The following is an 18,313-nucleotide window of genomic DNA, read 5'->3' as shown; positions in this document are numbered from 1 at the left end:
ACTTGCTACATCAGAGCCAGCAGTAGATTCACTCACACCAATACACACACAGAATAATAAGTACAACTTACTTGCTACATCAGAGCCAGCAGTAGCTTCACTCACACCAATACATACACAGAATAATAAGTACAACTTACTTGCTACATCAGAGTCAGCAGTAGATTCACTCACACCAATACACACACAGAATAATAAGTACAACTTACTTGCTACATCAGAGCCAGCAGTAGATTCACTCACACCAATACACACACAGAATAATAAGTACAACTTACTTGCTACATCAGAGCCAGCAGTAGCTTCACTCACACCAATACACACACAGAATAATAAGTACAACTTACTTGCTACATCAGAGCCAGCAGTAGCTTCACTCACACCAATACATACACAGAATAATAAGTACAACTTACTTGCTACATCAGAGCCAGCAGTAGATTCACTCACACCAATACATACACAGAATAATAAGTACAACTTACTTGCTACATCAGAGTCAACAGTAGCTTCACTCACACCAATACATACACAGAATAATAAGTACAGCTTACTTGCTACATCAGAGTCAGCAGTAGCTTCACTCACACCAATACACACACAGAATAATAAGTACAACTTACTTGCTACATCAGAGCCAGCAGTAGATTCACTCACACCAATACATACACAGAATAATAAGTACAACTTACTTGCTACATCAGAGTCAGCAGTAGATTCACTCACACCAATACACACACAGAATAATAAGTACAACTTACTTGCTACAGAGTCAGCAGTAGATTCACTCACACCAATACACACACAGAATAATAAGTACAACTTACTTGCTACATCAGAGCCAGCAGTAGATTCACTCACACCAATACATACACAGAATAATAAGTACAACTTACTTGCTACATCAGAGTCAGAAGTAGATTCACTCACACCAATATATACACAGAATAATAAGTACAACTTACTTGCTACATCAGAGTCAGCAGTAGATTCACTCACACCAATACACACACAGAATAATAAGTACAACTTACTCGCTACAGAGTCAGCAGTAGATTCACTCACACCAATACACACACAGAATAATAAGTACAACTTACTTGCTACATCAGAGCCAGCAGTAGATTCACTCACACCAATACATACACAGAATAATAAGTACAACTTACTTGCTACATCAGAGTCAGCAGTAGATTCACTCACACCAATACACACACAGAATAATAAGTACAACTTACTTGCTACAGAGTCAGCAGTAGATTCACTCACACCAATACACACGCAGAATAATAAGTACAACTTACTTGCTACATCAGAGCCAGCAGTAGATTCACTCTCACCAATACACACACAGAATAATAAGTACAACTTACTTGCTACATCAGAGTCAGCAGTAGCTTCACTCACACCAATACATACACAGAATAATAAGTACAACTTACTTGCTACATCAGAGCCAGCAGTTGCTTCACTCACACCAATACACACACAGAATAATAAGTACAACTTACTTGCTACATCAGAGCCAGCAGTAGATTCACTCACACCAATATACACACAGAATAATAAGTACAACTTACTTGCTACATCAGAGCCAGCAGTAGATTCACTCACACCAATACATACACAGAATAATAAGTACAACTTACTTGCTACATCAGAGTCAGCAGTAGATTCACTCACACCAATACACACAGAATAATAAGTACAACTTACTTGCTACAGAGTCAGCAGTAGATTCACTCACACCAATACACACGCAGAATAATAAGTACAACTTACTTGCTACATCAGAGCCAGCAGTAGATTCACTCACACCAATACATACACAGAATAATAAGTACAACTTACTTGCTACATCAGAGTCAGCAGTAGATTCACTCACACCAATACACACAAAGAATAATAAGTACAACTTACTTGCTACATCAGAGCCAGCAGTAGATTCACTCACACCAATACACACACAGAATAATAAGTACAACTTACTTGCTACATCAGAGCCAGCAGTAGCTTCATTCACACCAATACATACACAGAATAATAAGTACAACTTACTTGCTGCATCAGAGCCAGCAGTAGATTCACTCACACCAATACACACACAGAATAATAAGTACAACTTACTTGCTACATCAGAGCCAGCAGTAGCTTCACTCACACCAATACACACACAGAATAATAAGTACAACTTACTTGCTACATCAGAGCCAGCAGTAGCTTCACTCACACCAATACATACACAGAATAATAAGTACAACTTACTTGCTACATCAGAGCCAGCAGTAGATTCACTCACACCAATACATACACAGAATAATAAGTACAACTTACTTGCTACATCAGAGTCAGCAGTAGATTCACTCACACCAATACACACACAGAATAATAAGTACAACTTACTTGCTACATCAGAGCCAGCAGTAGATTCACTCACACCAATACATACACAGAATAATAAGTACAACTTACTTGCTACATCAGAGTCAGAAGTAGATTCACTCACACCAATATATACACAGAATAATAAGTACAACTTACTTGCTACATCAGAGTCAGCAGTAGATTCACTCACACCAATACACACACAGAATAATAAGTACAACTTACTTGCTACAGAGTCAGCAGTAGATTCACTCACACCAATACACACACAGAATAATAAGTACAACTTACTTGCTACATCAGAGCCAGCAGTAGATTCACTCACACCAATACATACACAGAATAATAAGTACAACTTACTTGCTACATCAGAGTCAGCAGTAGATTCACTCACACCAATACACACACAGAATAATAAGTACAACTTACTTGCTACAGAGTCAGCAGTAGATTCACTCACACCAATACACACGCAGAATAATAAGTACAACTTACTTGCTACATCAGAGCCAGCAGTAGATTCACTCACACCAATACATACACAGAATAATAAGTACAACTTACTTGCTACATCAGAGTCAGCAGTAGATTCACTCACACCAATACACACACAGAATAATAAGTACAACTTACTTGCTACATCAGAGTCAGCAGTAGCTTCACTCACACCAATACACACACAGAATAATAAGTACAACTTACTTGCTACATCAGAGTCAACAGTAGATTCACTCACACCAATACATACACAGAATAATAAGTACAACTTACTTGCTACATCAGAGCCAGCAGTAGATTCACTCACACCAATACATACACAGAATAATAAGTACAACTTACTTGCTACATCAGAGTCAGCAGTAGATTCACTCACACCAATACACACATAGAATAATAAGTACAACTTACTTGCTACATCAGAGTCAGCAGTAGCTTTACTCACACCAATACATACACAGAATAATAAGTACAACTTACTTGCTACATCAGAGTCAGCAGTAGATTCACTCACACCAATACACACACAGAATAATAAGTACAACTTACTTGCTACATCAGAGTCAGCAGTGGATTCACTCACACCAATACACACACAGAATAATAAGTACAACTTACTTGCTACATCAGAGTCAACAGTAGATTCACTCACACCAATACACACACAGAATAATAAGTACAACTTACTTGCTACATCAGAGTCAGCAGTGGATTCACTCACACCAATACACACACAGAATAATAAGTACAACTTACTTGCTACATCAGAGTCAGCAGTGGATTCACTCACACCAATACACACACAGAATAATAAGTACAACTTACTTACTACATCAGAGCCAGCAGTAGCTTCACTCACACCAATACACACACAGAATAATAAGTACAACTTACTTGCTACATCAGAGTCAGCAGTGGATTCACTCACACCAATACACACACAGAATAATAAGTACAACTTACTTGCTACATCAGAGCCAGCAGTAGATTCACTCACACCAATACATACACAGAATAATAAGTACAACTTACTTGCTACATCAGAGCCAGCAGTAGATTCACTCACACCAATACACACACAGAATAATAAGTACAACTTACTTGCTACATCAGAGTCAGCAGTAGCTTCACTCACACCAATACACACACAGAATAATAAGTACAATTTACTTGCTACATCAGAGCCAGCAGTAGATTCACTCTCACCAATACACACACAGAATAATAAGTACAACTTACTTGCTACATCAGAGTCAGCAGTAGCTTCACTCACACCAATACATACACAGAATAATAAGTACAACTTACTTGCTACATCAGAGCCAGCAGTAGATTCACTCACACCAATACACACACAGAATAATAAGTACAACTTACTTGCTACATCAGAGCCAGCAGTAGATTCACTCACACCAATACATACACAGAATAATAAGTACAACTTACTTGCTACATCAGAGTCAGCAGTAGATTCACTCACACCAATACACACACAGAATAATAAGTACAACTTACTTGCTACATCAGAGTCAGCAGTAGATTCACTCATACCAATACACACACAGAATAATAAGTACAACTTACTTGCTACATCAGAGCCAGCAGTAGATTCACTCACACCAATACATACACAGAATAATAAGTACAACTTACTTGCTACATCAGAGTCAGCAGTAGATTCACTCACACCAATACACACACAGAATAATAAGTACAACTTACTTGCTACATCAGAGTCAGCAGTAGATTCACTCACACCAATACACACAAAGAATAATAAGTACAACTTACTTGCTACATCAGAGCCAGCAGTAGATTCACTCACACCAATACACACACAGAATAATAAGTACAACTTACTTGCTACATCAGAGCCAGCAGTAGCTTCACTCACACCAATACATACACAGAATAATAAGTACAACTTACTTGCTACATCAGAGTCAGCAGTAGATTCACTCACACCAATACACACACAGAATAATAAGTACAACTTACTTGCTACATCAGAGCCAGCAGTAGCTTCACTCACACCAATACATACACAGAATAATAAGTACAACGTACTTGCTACATCAGAGCCAGCAGTAGATTCACTCACACCAATACATACACAGAATAATAAGTACAACTTACTTGCTACATCAGAGTCAACAGTAGCTTCACTCACACCAATACATACACAGAATAATAAGTACAGCTTACTTGCTACATCAGAGTCAGCAGTAGCTTCACTCACACCAATACACACACAGAATAATAAGTACAACTTACTTGCTACATCAGAGCCAGCAGTAGATTCACTCACACCAATACATACACAGAATAATAAGTACAACTTACTTGCTACATCAGAGTCAGCAGTAGATTCACTCACACCAATACACACACAGAATAATAAGTACAACTTACTTGCTACAGAGTCAGCAGTAGATTCACTCACACCAATACACACACAGAATAATAAGTACAACTTACTTGCTACATCAGAGCCAGCAGTAGATTCACTCACACCAATACATACACAGAATAATAAGTACAACTTACTTGCTACATCAGAGTCAGAAGTAGATTCACTCACACCAATATATACACAGAATAATAAGTACAACTTACTTGCTACATCAGAGTCAGCAGTAGATTCACTCACACCAATACACACACAGAATAATAAGTACAACTTACTCGCTACAGAGTCAGCAGTAGATTCACTCACACCAATACACACACAGAATAATAAGTACAACTTACTTGCTACATCAGAGCCAGCAGTAGATTCACTCACACCAATACATACACAGAATAATAAGTACAACTTACTTGCTACATCAGAGTCAGCAGTAGATTCACTCACACCAATACACACACAGAATAATAAGTACAACTTACTTGCTACAGAGTCAGCAGTAGATTCACTCACACCAATACACACGCAGAATAATAAGTACAACTTACTTGCTACATCAGAGCCAGCAGTAGATTCACTCTCACCAATACACACACAGAATAATAAGTACAACTTACTTGCTACATCAGAGTCAGCAGTAGCTTCACTCACACCAATACATACACAGAATAATAAGTACAACTTACTTGCTACATCAGAGCCAGCAGTAGCTTCACTCACACCAATACACACACAGAATAATAAGTACAACTTACTTGCTACATCAGAGCCAGCAGTAGATTCACTCACACCAATATACACACAGAATAATAAGTACAACTTACTTGCTACATCAGAGCCAGCAGTAGATTCACTCACACCAATACATACACAGAATAATAAGTACAACTTACTTGCTACATCAGAGTCAGCAGTAGATTCACTCACACCAATACACACACAGAATAATAAGTACAACTTACTTGCTACAGAGTCAGCAGTAGATTCACTCACACCAATACACACGCAGAATAATAAGTACAACTTACTTGCTACATCAGAGCCAGCAGTAGATTCACTCACACCAATACATACACAGAATAATAAGTACAACTTACTTGCTACATCAGAGTCAGCAGTAGATTCACTCACACCAATACACACACAGAATAATAAGTACAACTTACTTGCTACATCAGAGCCAGCAGTAGATTCACTCACACCAATACATACACAGAATAATAAGTACAACTTACTTGCTACATCAGAGTCAGCAGTAGATTCACTCACACCAATACACACACAGAATAATAAGTACAACTTACTTGCTACAGAGTCAGCAGTAGATTCACTCACACCAATACACACGCAGAATAATAAGTACAACTTACTTGCTACATCAGAGCCAGCAGTAGATTCACTCACACCAATACATACACAGAATAATAAGTACAACTTACTTGCTACATCAGAGTCAGAAGTAGATTCACTCACACCAATACATACACAGAATAATAAGTACAACTTACTTGCTACATCAGAGCCAGCAGTAGCTTCACTCACACCAATACACACATAGAATAATAAGTACAACTTACTAGCTACATCAGAGCCAGCAGTAGATTCACTCACACCAATACACACACAGAATAATAAGTACAACTTACTTGCTACATCAGAGCCAGCAGTAGCTTCACTCACACCAATACACACACAGAATAATATGTACAACTTACTTGCTACATCAGAGCCAGCAGTAGATTCACTCACACCGATACAAGACACCAAATCACCAGCAATGGATGGAGCTAAAAACTGTCTTTTCAGTTCATCTGATCCAAATCTAGTAAGAACAACAACATTGCAGTTGTCAAGGTTACACACTAATAGCTTACTCCTGGTACTTGTATTTTTGAAAAATGAGAAAAGTGAAAAAAAAAAATGAATAGCAGCTAAGAGTCCCCTGGTAAAATAAATGCAGAGAAAATTATCATGGAACCATTCTCCAAACCTTGAGTGACTACTGCTGTTAGTGATTTTTTTCTTAAATTGTTCAATATTTCTGGAAATGAACCCTAATCTGTAAGCTAAAAGACACAATTTTAGTCAATTTTCAGTTTTTAGTCAACAAAATCGGCTATTTTTGTTTCAATCTTCTGAAGGAAAGTGCAGACTACAAATGGGACTATTTTATAAAATGTGATGAAAAGAGGGAACTGGTGGTGAAAAGTAAAAGCCTTTCTGAGTGGGAACTCAAAGGTTTTACCTATGACACTCTCCTAAACGTATGATTTCAACATTGTAAAAAATTCTATTCAAAAGATAGTTTTTACTTCCATAATTCGGCTGTACAGAAATCGTAATTATTAGCAAGTGGTCCAAATGGTGATTTTCCACTTTTCCACTACTGTCAAACACTTTATTTTAGCTGGAAATAATTTTTGCTGAACAGACTTTTTAGGTGTTTTTTATGGAATGTATTTTCACTGAGTTTTGACGAGTTGAATGTAAAATTATAGTATATTTGCTGGATTTTATTTTTACTGAATCATTCCTTCAGCGAAAATAGCAAAAAATAGTTGCAAGCGAAAATCAACTATTTGACAGTACGTACTTAGTTAATGCTGGAGTTGCCATGTCAGTCTGCACACCAATCGCCATGGGAACACCACCACAGTTGATATTGCCCAATTCTTCAGCCACTGCCATGGAGTATGTGTAATCCAATCCAAGTCCACCATATTCTGCAATTTTAATTTTTTTTGTGACACTATGCCCTCTAGTGGGGAAACTGAGAAATGCACATTTATGTGTTAGGAAGTGAAGAAATGAAATTAATGTCCATGTGTAAACTTAAATGATTTTTATCATTTACATAATTTGGCAAATTTTGTTATGCAATGATCTTTTTCATCGGCAGGTGCTGAAAGCTGACCCGTTTTGAGACTATGGTTCAGACCCCTGTATATCATTCCATAGACTGCTGAAAGCGGTAACCGGTCACTGGTAGCATAGTGGTTGTCGCATCAGACTCATGATCGGTAGACCCAAGTTCAAATCCTACCTTAGGCTGAACATCAAAGGATCGACCCCTACCCTGGGTGAGTGTGCCACAGACTCAATGGGAAGGCCAATTCCACTGGCTGAGATTCATTCACTAACGAATGTGACTTTGGGGGAACCTTGGTTAAGGTCCGCAGGTGCTTGTGTTCGATCGGGCCTGGTTGACGCCAGGATAGCATATTAAAATTGCCATTTGACAGAGAGATGGCCACACAGCCCTGTCATGTAGTCTCAAACATGAAAAGACTTCTGTGGCAAAATGTGTCAGCACTAGCACTTGCAATTTGCACAGGAGAGTCAGGAGAGACAATGACTCAACTGAGCTGTCACCTGGCACAAAAAAACAAATTAATAAAAAATCTGCTGAAAGCGTTCATAAATTATACAGTTTTTGATCAACGAACGGGCGAGAGAGTGTTCGCTTAGAAAATAAACTGCACAGGGAGCCTGGGAATTATATTAAATTGTACGCCAAGCCTGTTCGTCTGGTATCTAGAATGTAAAAATAGACAAGGGATGAAAGCTCCAGCAATCGCAGTCAACAAAAAGCCAACCAATCACATAATTTTGCAAGGAGAAAGCTTGTTGTTGTTTCTTTACAAAAAACAGTAAATTGTATATAAAACAAGCAGCCTATCGGCTGAGATAGCTCCACTGTTAGCAATGCACATTTTAATTAAAGAACAGAAGATATCATTAGAAAATGAACAATATGTATAGTATCAAAGCAATCAGACTTGCTGTTTTCAACAAGAATTTGAAAATATCACTTTTCACCAAAAATGACAAAAATATTCCTCAAAATTAGAGAATTAAAGATATCATTACTAAATGAACAAATCTGAGAAAGGTCCACATGTAGTACCTAGATATGTAATATCAAAGCAATTGGACTTGCGGTTTTCAACAAGAAGTTGTAAATATCACTTTTCACCAAAAATGACAAAAATATTCATCAAAATAAGAGAATTAAAGATATCATCACGAAATGAACAAATCTGAAAAAGGTCCACATGTCGTACCTAGGTATGTAATATTCAAAGCAATTGGACTTGCAATTTTCAACAAGAAGTCGTAAATATCACTTTTTACCAAAAACGATAAAAATATTCATCAAAATTAGAGAATTAAAGATATCATTACGAAAATCTAAGAGAGGTCTATCCAAGGTACATATACACCAAGTATCAAAACATTCAGGCTTGTAGTTTTCAAGAAGAAGTCGAAAAAGTAAAACATTGACACGGATGACGGACAATCACTCATATGATAAGCTCCGCTCGACAAAGTCGATAACAGAGCTAAAAACTGCCATATTGATTTTTTAACATTGTGTTATGTTTTCTGAGAAAAAAACATTAGCATAGTGCTCACTACCTGTTGGTTTGTTGACGCCAAGGAATCCAGCATTGCCAAGTTTTTTGAAGACTTCATGCGCCGGAAATCGATGATCTGCCTCCCACTGGTCTACATAGGGATTGATTTCTTTCTCTATTAACTGGCAAGAAATTGGAAGAAATTTGTCATAGAGTAATGATGGAATAAAAGAATTCGCTGGTTGGTTACCTCGGCAATCAATGTGAACTGGGAGCATTGGTATGATCTGACAGGGGATACAACCAGTTGTTGTGTTTAGCAAATATTATAAAGGTACAGTCCAAGTGTAATAATTAAACAGAGTCCCATTTAAAAAAATTTAAGAAATTGATATATGACCCTGGATCAATTTATTAGACATTGGACCCCAGCTTGCCTGAAAAACTGGGTCCCTCTTAATTAATTGGAGTCCGGGAAGCAAAATATGGGGTTAACGCAATCCCTGCCTGTAATTTAAAACTCAGCTGGCTTTAAGTTGGTTCGAAGCATGCTCTCAAAACCACAGGATGTCTACATTGCACACAGTAATCTGCATAAATGTCTCATATTACTATGAGGTTATTACGAGGATACCGCAAAGTATGCACGAATACAGTACAGCTGGAGTATCAACCGTCACGGGGCGGACGTCGATGCTACTGCATTCTGTCTGAGTGCATACTTTGAGGGATTCTCATAATAACCTTATTATTATACATCTTTTTCTTCCGAGGATACATCATGGGAATGCCAAAATCCAAAAAGTTTATAACAGAATCAGTGAACTTCTTCTTTTTATGTGAAGTCCGGTCAAAACCTGGTGGCAGCCATGTTTGTTTTTATTATTAGAGGACGCTTACACGCGTAATCATTCCATATTTGGAATTCGCAATTCCTTAAATGGAAGGATGTGAATATCCTGTAAAATATCGCAAAATTACGGTATGCTGTAACACATGACGTTACGGTGACAGATGTATAATAATAATATAGACAAATACGTAAAGTAAAAATTATTGATGACATGGATACTAACTTTAAAAACTTTTTTATGAAATAGCAAAATCAGTTGAGAGCCAGCTTTACATCAAGACACATTCCTTCCATCATACAGATCAGGAACTCAGTCGTTAAAAGTAAAAACACAATTATGTCATTATGAACTGAAAATGTAATTTTTCCTGCTGTAACATGTAATTGCCAAATTGTGGCTTGTGTTTAAAGCCAGGGAGTTGTCACCTGCGCATGCGTCAGATGGCTATAGCAAGTCATTGTTTACAAACAAGCGCCTACCCATGCCTTTGCATTTTCAGGATGTGTTGTTATCGTCTTTTGGGACTCAATTCCTGCGCGTACGCAGGTGACGACCCTCCCACTTTAACCATTTTCAAACACTACAGTTCCGTATTTTGCTCCAAGGACGTGTTTAGTACAACCTGGGATTGATACAATGCTGGCCCAGATCCCTCTAATAGGCAATAGGTGTGTAGACGTCCAAGGGTCAACAACCTTGTATTGACCACAGTCCATTTATCACGTGACAGAGGGACTGTGTGTTTATCTTACTTTACACAGTTTGTGTTACTGGCTTGGCCGTAAATGCACCCCCCCCCCGTATTTTACCAACAGAATCATGGCAAATGTGAATATGTCTCTCACCTTATTCAGTGCGCTTTTGAGCTGTGAATGGTCCTCTGTGAATAGACTGCTTTCTGTTACCGTGTCAACAGCCGTCGATCCTGACTTGTTTCGTTTGATCGGTGGTGAACTGACGACACGACCAAAACATGACATCAAACAACGACCGGAGATGATCTTCGTAGCTTGCACGATTGACATTTTACGATGAGCTGAGATGTTGCTACATACAAGTCAAAATATATTGCAATAAAGCGTTATTTGTGCCACATAATCATGTATTTGACTGACACGGACGAACATCAGGTCAACACCGATTTTCTTCCAGTAATGCACCGAAAAAGAAATCCGACACTTGGTGGCGCACTTGCAACGACGCCGACCTATCGACATATCCCTTATCCCTGACCACAGTCCCTCCACAAATTTGTCAGCCCTACTGACCCGGGCACAGGCGCTTGTCGCGTTTCTTAATCAGTTGTCTGTATGTGTAATTTGAAAACTTTAATAAGAAACGAGAGCATATACATACACGCATATAATATAAATATATATATTAGCTCGTACATATATTTATATTTTTTACTTAATACATTACTATGTTTTCAATTTACATTACAATTTTTCATTTCGATTTTTCAACTTCATTGATGTACATAACCAAAAAAGAAATGTAATATTTTCTTTACGGTGTCAATAAAGCACTATTCTATTCTATTCTATTCTATTCTATTCTATTTATATAAATATTTGTTATATGCGTGTACGTACATAATCTCGTTTTTTTAAGCTAGGAGCATATTTTAATAATTTTACTCTTATGTAGGTGTTGTTTTCTTGTTTTTCTGTTATTGGTAAAGTTCCTTATTTTTGTCTATGTATTTTATATTGTAATTATTTTACCACAATATCAACACACCGACTTAAAGAGGATAGAATAACACTGAAAATAATATTATTTACGAAATTGAATTTACGCCTTCAAGCGAAATGATATCCATATCGTGAGAGGAAACATATAAACGAAAGCATGCACAGACTGTCGATCGTTGATGGCGTGATCATTTTCACACCGGGTGTCACACGTGACCATTGACCGCACTGACGCAGCTGTAACAACACAGCAGACTCGATCGTTTTCACTATGCATTGTAGACCAATGTACAAGGCTTTGATTCGATCTTTCATTACCCTGACTTGTTTTCAAAGTGTTCGGCTGATGGCTGCAACCAACGCGTGGTCAAAAGTTGTGTTGTTTGGCGACTCCATAACGCAGGTATGTGCTAGTGCTCCATATATAGTCCTGGTTCCACCGTGATGTCAGTGGGCGTTATTTATATTTGGTCGTCGACTGCCTACTCAGCACCGTCATGGATCCTGCTCCATGACAAACAGCAGGGATACTTAAATTTGCTTATTCCCTGCAGCATTTTAACTTTGATTTGGTAGCTATTTTAAATAATAATAATAATAATAATAATAATAATAATAATAATAATAGTGAACTTTATTGATATCGTATCCTTTACAGGATCTTGAGTTGAATTACAATAAAGTGTGGATGAAAAAACAAAACAAAAAAACAATAAAATAACATAACAGAAAAATGATAACAGAAAAAAAAAGAAACCTTGCAGATATGCCTTGATATCAATATTGTTGTTTATTTGGATGAGAGTGAAGCTTTTCCATGTTGTTTTCTCTAATTTTGAAACATTCGTATATGTATTTAGCTAGTTTTATAATTGTTTTATTTTCATTGTTGTTCATCATAGCTATAATTTTTTCTTCATCTGTCGTGTTTGGGAGTGAAATTTTTGACTCAGCGTTTAGTTGGTTTCTTTCATTTTCATATAATTTGCAGTTAAGCAGAAAATGCTTTTCTTCTTCAATTTCGTCTATATAACACACAGGACATTTCCTTTTGCATTTTTCTTTTTTATTGTAGCGACCCATTTCTATTTGTAGAACATGAGCACTAATTCTTAGTTTTGTTAGTGCTGATCTATGTTTAGAGTCTTTTATCACTGAAAGATACTCCTCATATGAGCAGTCATTTTTTTAACATTCTGTATGTGCGCAATTTGTTTTTTCCTTTTTTGTCACCCTGCATTTTTTCTTGACTGTTAATTTTGAATATTTTTTGTTATAGAGGCAGCATTATGCAGATGTTGGTTCTCCCACACATTGTTTTCATTTACATATTTTAGTATGCTTTTCAGACCAGTTACCCAGTTAGGTGTATTGTTTTAGTCAAGCCCCATTCCAAGTTGATATGCTTCATGGACTAGAGTATTTTCATTTTTATTTTTCATTTTTAGCCAATAATTTATTAAGTGCTTTATGCTCGTTTTACAGTTAACTTGTAACACATATTTACAGAATTTGGTGTGTATCTTCTCCATAGGAAGCATATTATTATGAAGATCTTTGGATTGTAGTATGCAATCACTAGCCCATACTTCACTGCAATAGAGTAGGACTGGTTTGATTATGCTGTCAAATAGTTTCAGGTGTGTTTTTATTGGGATGTTATTTTCTGTATATAATAGTTGTTTCATTTTGAATAGTGCTTTTGTTGCTCTGTGTTCAAGATCTTCCTGTGCTTTGCTGAGTTTACCTGAAGAGTTTATTTTTAGTTCTAAATATGTATATGATGTTATGTTTTCCAATTCTTGACCATTTATTTTAAATTTTCCCAGATTTGTTGAAAATTATTATTTTTGATTTTGATGCATTGACATCCAGCTTCCACTGTTTGCAATATATTCCTACAGAATCAATGGCATTTTGGAGACCATGTTTTGATTCTGAAAGTAGTAATAGGTCATCTGCATACAGTAAACAAGATAGTTGGTTAGTTAAAAGAGTTGGTGGGGTATTTTGTGATGATTCAATGTGGTATTTGATGTCATTAATATATAGATTGAATAAAAGTGGGCTCAGGTTATCTCCCTGTCTAATCCCTCTGTTTACTGAGAAAGAGGGTGTAAGCCCTGTTTTTGTTTTGACACAATCAAGAGAGTTTTGATAGATTGATTCTATGATATTGTAGAATTTACCAGAGATGTTGTTTTTACGGAGTTTGTAAAGTAAGCCTTGGTGCCAGATTGAATCAAAAGCCGTTTTAAAGTCAATGAAACATGCAAAGATTCGCTTTTTACTTTTTAAATATTTACTCAGTAACTGTTTAAGTACAAAGATATGATCAGCTGTTCTGAATTTTGAGATGAAGCCAATTCTTTCATTATAATGTTATTCTTATTTATATGTTTAGTAAGTCTCTCTTTTAGTACAGAGGTGAAGAGTTTACTCAGACTATTTAGAAGTGTAATTCTTCAATAATTTCCTGGGTCAGCTCGCTCCCCCTTTTTAAAGATTGGCTTGATAATTCCCATATTCCAGGCACTGGGAGAGTGACCACTATTGAGGATGTTGTTAAACAGTTTTTGTAGAGGCTTTATCAGGACATTTGTACCAGTTTTAATCATTTCATTTGTTATGTTATCTTCACCGGGAGATTTTCTATTCTTTAAAGCACTGATTGCAGTTTGAATTTCTAATTGAGAGATATTTTGGTCCAGAATGTTAATAAGTGTAATTTTGAGGCTGTCAGTTTCTATTTTTAGGTTGTAATCAAATGGGGTTTCATCTGTATTGAGGATCTTGAAATGTTCATACCACTTTTCAGCATTAATGTTATCACATAACTTATTTTCTTGTCCTCCCTTTAGTTTATTTATTAAATTCCAATATTCTACAGGACGCGAGTTACTCATTGTGTCTAGTTTAGTTAGTATATTATTCTTGTATTCTCACCTCTTCTTTTTTACAAGCTGTTTATATTTTCGCTTCATATTAGTTGTGTTCACGTTACACGAAGTACGGGCTAAGATTTAAGCTGATTTAGGCTTATCTAGCATATTTGCATTTCGGCTAGACCCAATTGCGTCCACGCACAGGGAGAGCCAGTCGTTAGCACGGGCTAAGAGGTGCTATTTATGAACGAAAAATGGATGACAGGCGCGAGGTTCTATTTCTGATGCTGACATGTTTCGTTCTAATTTTGAAGCGACGTGCACAAGAACGCGAGAGAAGACTGACCCAACTTATTTGGATGCACATAAACAGTATACAACGGGCGTAACAGAATACAGAGTTTCATTAATGCATGTCGTAGACAGCGAACCAAATTTATTTTATCTATGATTGGAGCTGCTGTACGCTCTACTACAGCGACCTGATCAGTATGGAAGCGAGTGCGGAATAATGACTGGTGGAATAGAGTCGTTATACGAACATGGGACAATGCAGGGGAGAGGGCGTTAGTTCTGGGCTAAGCGTTCATGCACACTTCGTTAGCCCGTGCTAAGGGTCTAGACCACGTCTTAAATTCGGATCAGATTTAACCCATACTTAGCCTTCCTTAGCCCGTGCTAAGCGTTCACGCACGTTTTCTTAGTACGGGCTAAGGAATTTGACCTCTTAGCCCGTGCTAAGGAGCTGTGTGTGAGCGCAATTATTATAGCATTCAGTTCTGAGCTGTTTGTTGTACAAATTAGATGATAATTTAATTGTCATTATATGAACTTCTTTCTTGAGCTTAGTCAATTCACAAGTGTACCACTTAGGTTATTTTTCTTATTTTTATGTTTTGGGTTTTTTGTCTTTACCTTACGTTTTGTTAAACTTTTACAGGCTGCAGCATGGTAACTATTCGAGAGAAGATCTGTGGCTTAATCGACTGCCTGTTGAGAGTTATCAAAATCAGTTAAATTAAAGTTATTGATTAAGTTACACATATCTTTGCAATGTAGTGCTTCATTAAAAAGAAATTTTGATTTCTCGTTCCAAATATATGTGCATGTTTGCTGTTTTAAAGTTTTTGGGGAACCTGTGTGCAACATATCAGTGATAGAGATTTTTAGCAAGGCATTTGTTTGAATGTGCTAAGATATCTGGCAGTGATCTGACAAGGTTAAATTCAAAGGATGTACTGTAGAATACTTTATTTTCGCTTGGAATTTATTTTCGCTATTTTCGCTGAAGGGATGATTCCGTGAAAATAAAATCCAGCGAATATACTTTTTTTCCTATATTTCACATTAAACTCATCACAAATCAGTGAAAATAAATTCCATACAAAATGCCCGAAAAGCCTTTTCAGCAAAAATTAATTCCAGCGAAAATAAAGTATTCCACAGTATATAGAACAAAGAAATATTTTTAAATATATTTCTACTAACTATTGTATAATCTACAATGCTACTACCCTGACTCTGGTAACGTGTACATTTACCAGTAAGATCCCCTATGCATCTTCCGTTAAGTATGTCAGTGTCATATGTTATGTATGATAGATTAAAGAATGAGACAAAAACATAATATTGAGGTCCATACTTCAAAACTACTTTGGGTGTCCCAACATTTTTCAGAATATAAAACTGCATTCATAAAATGTGATTTAGTTTATTTTGTAGGAAACTACCGCTCTTAAAGGGCAGTGGTTGTCAAGATATGGAACTCATGATGGCAACTTTGGTGGCAGACCAATGAGTACAAACTGAAATGTTACCAATGTTTAACTGGGTAATTTTGTTGGTGATTTTAAGGTAACAAAGGAATCACCGGCAGAAAGTAGTTCAGAACTTGTATTCATAATTTCCATCAATTTCACACATGGGCGGCATGACAATCACTGCCCTTTAACCTTTTCACCACCAGTTCCCTATTTTTATCACAAATTAACAAAAAGTCTCATTTATAGCAAAAATAGAAAAAATGTTTTGAGTAAAAAATGAAAATCAACTTAAATTTTGTCTGTTTGCTCCAAAATTAGGGTTCATTTCCAGAAATATTGTAGAATATAGGAAAAAAAGTGCAGAAATATTTGGGTGAGAAAGTCTGGTGATGAACGGGTTAATGTTTAGACTGGTGATAACATTTTCAATGTGCAATTCTATGAGAATGCAAATCAGTAATGGAAATAGACAACGACGGACAATCTGATTTCAATATTAATGCTAAGGCTTTTATTTATTTTTTTCAACAGAGATCATTTGATGATGGTAGTTGGGGAGCCTCATTGGCCTCACAATTACAGAGGTATGTACAGTATGCATGATCAGGGCCAATCATCAGATTATGCATGTTCAGAGTCAATCAACAGATTATGCGTGTTTAGAGCCAATCATCAGATTATGCATGTTCAGAGTCAATCAACAGATTATGCGTGTTTAGAGCGAATCATCAGATTATACGTGTTTAGAGCCAATCATCAGATTATGCATGTTCAGAGTCAATCAACAGATTATGCGTGTTTAGAGCCAATCATCAGATTATGCATGTTCAGAGTCAATCAACAGATTATGCGGGTTTAGAGCCAATCATCAGATTATGCATGTTCAGAGTCAATCAACAGATTATGCGTGTTTAGAGCCAATCATCAGATTATGCGTGTTTAGAGCCAATCATCAGATTATGCATGTTCAGAGTCAATCAACAGATTATGCGTGTTTAGAGCCAATCATCAGATTATGCATGTTCAGAGTCAATCAACAGATTATGCGTGTTTAGAGCCAATCATCAGATTATGCATGTTCAGAGTCAATCAACAGATTATGCGTGTTTAGGGCCAATCATCAGATTATGCATGTTCAGAGTCAATCAACAGATTATGCGTGTTTAGGGCCAATCATCAGATTATGCATGTTCAGAGTCAATCAACAGATTATGCGTGTTTAGAGCCAATCATCAGATTATGCATGTTCAGAGTCAATCAACAGATTATGCGTGTTTAGAGCCAATCATCAGATTATGCATGTTCAGAGTCAATCAACAGATTATGTGTGTTTAGGGCCAATCATCAGATTATGCATGTTCAGAGTCAATCAACAGATTATGTGTGTTTAGGGCCAATCATCAGATTATGCATGTTCAGAGTCAATCAACAGATTATGCGTGTTTAGGGCCAATCATCAGATTATG

The 18,313-nt window shown here is 36.7% G+C and overlaps 2 protein-coding genes across 2 annotated transcripts in view; one reads left to right on the top strand and one right to left on the bottom strand.

Annotated features, from left to right (window-relative positions):
• Positions 1 to 11,660, bottom strand: part of LOC102805917 (putative acyl-CoA dehydrogenase 6) — a 73,920-nt gene extending 62,260 nt beyond the window's left edge. Inside the window, exons 1-4 of the mRNA XM_085494214.1 lie at positions 11,348 to 11,660; positions 9,710 to 9,830; positions 7,884 to 8,013; positions 7,006 to 7,112 (exon numbers count right to left, since the gene is read on the bottom strand). Coding sequence (XP_085350340.1) covers positions 7,006 to 7,112; positions 7,884 to 8,013; positions 9,710 to 9,830; positions 11,348 to 11,527 — 538 coding nt within the window. The 5' untranslated portion in view covers positions 11,528 to 11,660. The remainder of the gene's footprint in view (positions 1 to 7,005; positions 7,113 to 7,883; positions 8,014 to 9,709; positions 9,831 to 11,347) is intronic.
• Positions 11,661 to 12,415: 755 nt separating this feature from the next.
• LOC100366807 (isoamyl acetate-hydrolyzing esterase 1 homolog) overlaps positions 12,416 to 18,313 on the top strand; it is an 11,349-nt gene continuing 5,451 nt past the window's right edge. The window contains exons 1-2 of the mRNA XM_002734549.4: positions 12,416 to 12,602; positions 17,379 to 17,431. Of these exons, the coding sequence (XP_002734595.3) occupies positions 12,471 to 12,602; positions 17,379 to 17,431 (185 nt within the window). The 5' untranslated portion in view covers positions 12,416 to 12,470. The remainder of the gene's footprint in view (positions 12,603 to 17,378; positions 17,432 to 18,313) is intronic.

This window comes from Saccoglossus kowalevskii, chromosome 20 (assembly GCF_978046115.1).
Source record: "Saccoglossus kowalevskii chromosome 20, keSacKowa6.1, whole genome shotgun sequence".
Lineage (NCBI taxonomy): Eukaryota > Metazoa > Hemichordata > Enteropneusta > Harrimaniidae > Saccoglossus > Saccoglossus kowalevskii.
The sequence above is the reverse complement of the archived record's forward strand: the minus strand, read 5'-3'. Positions and strand labels throughout refer to the sequence as shown.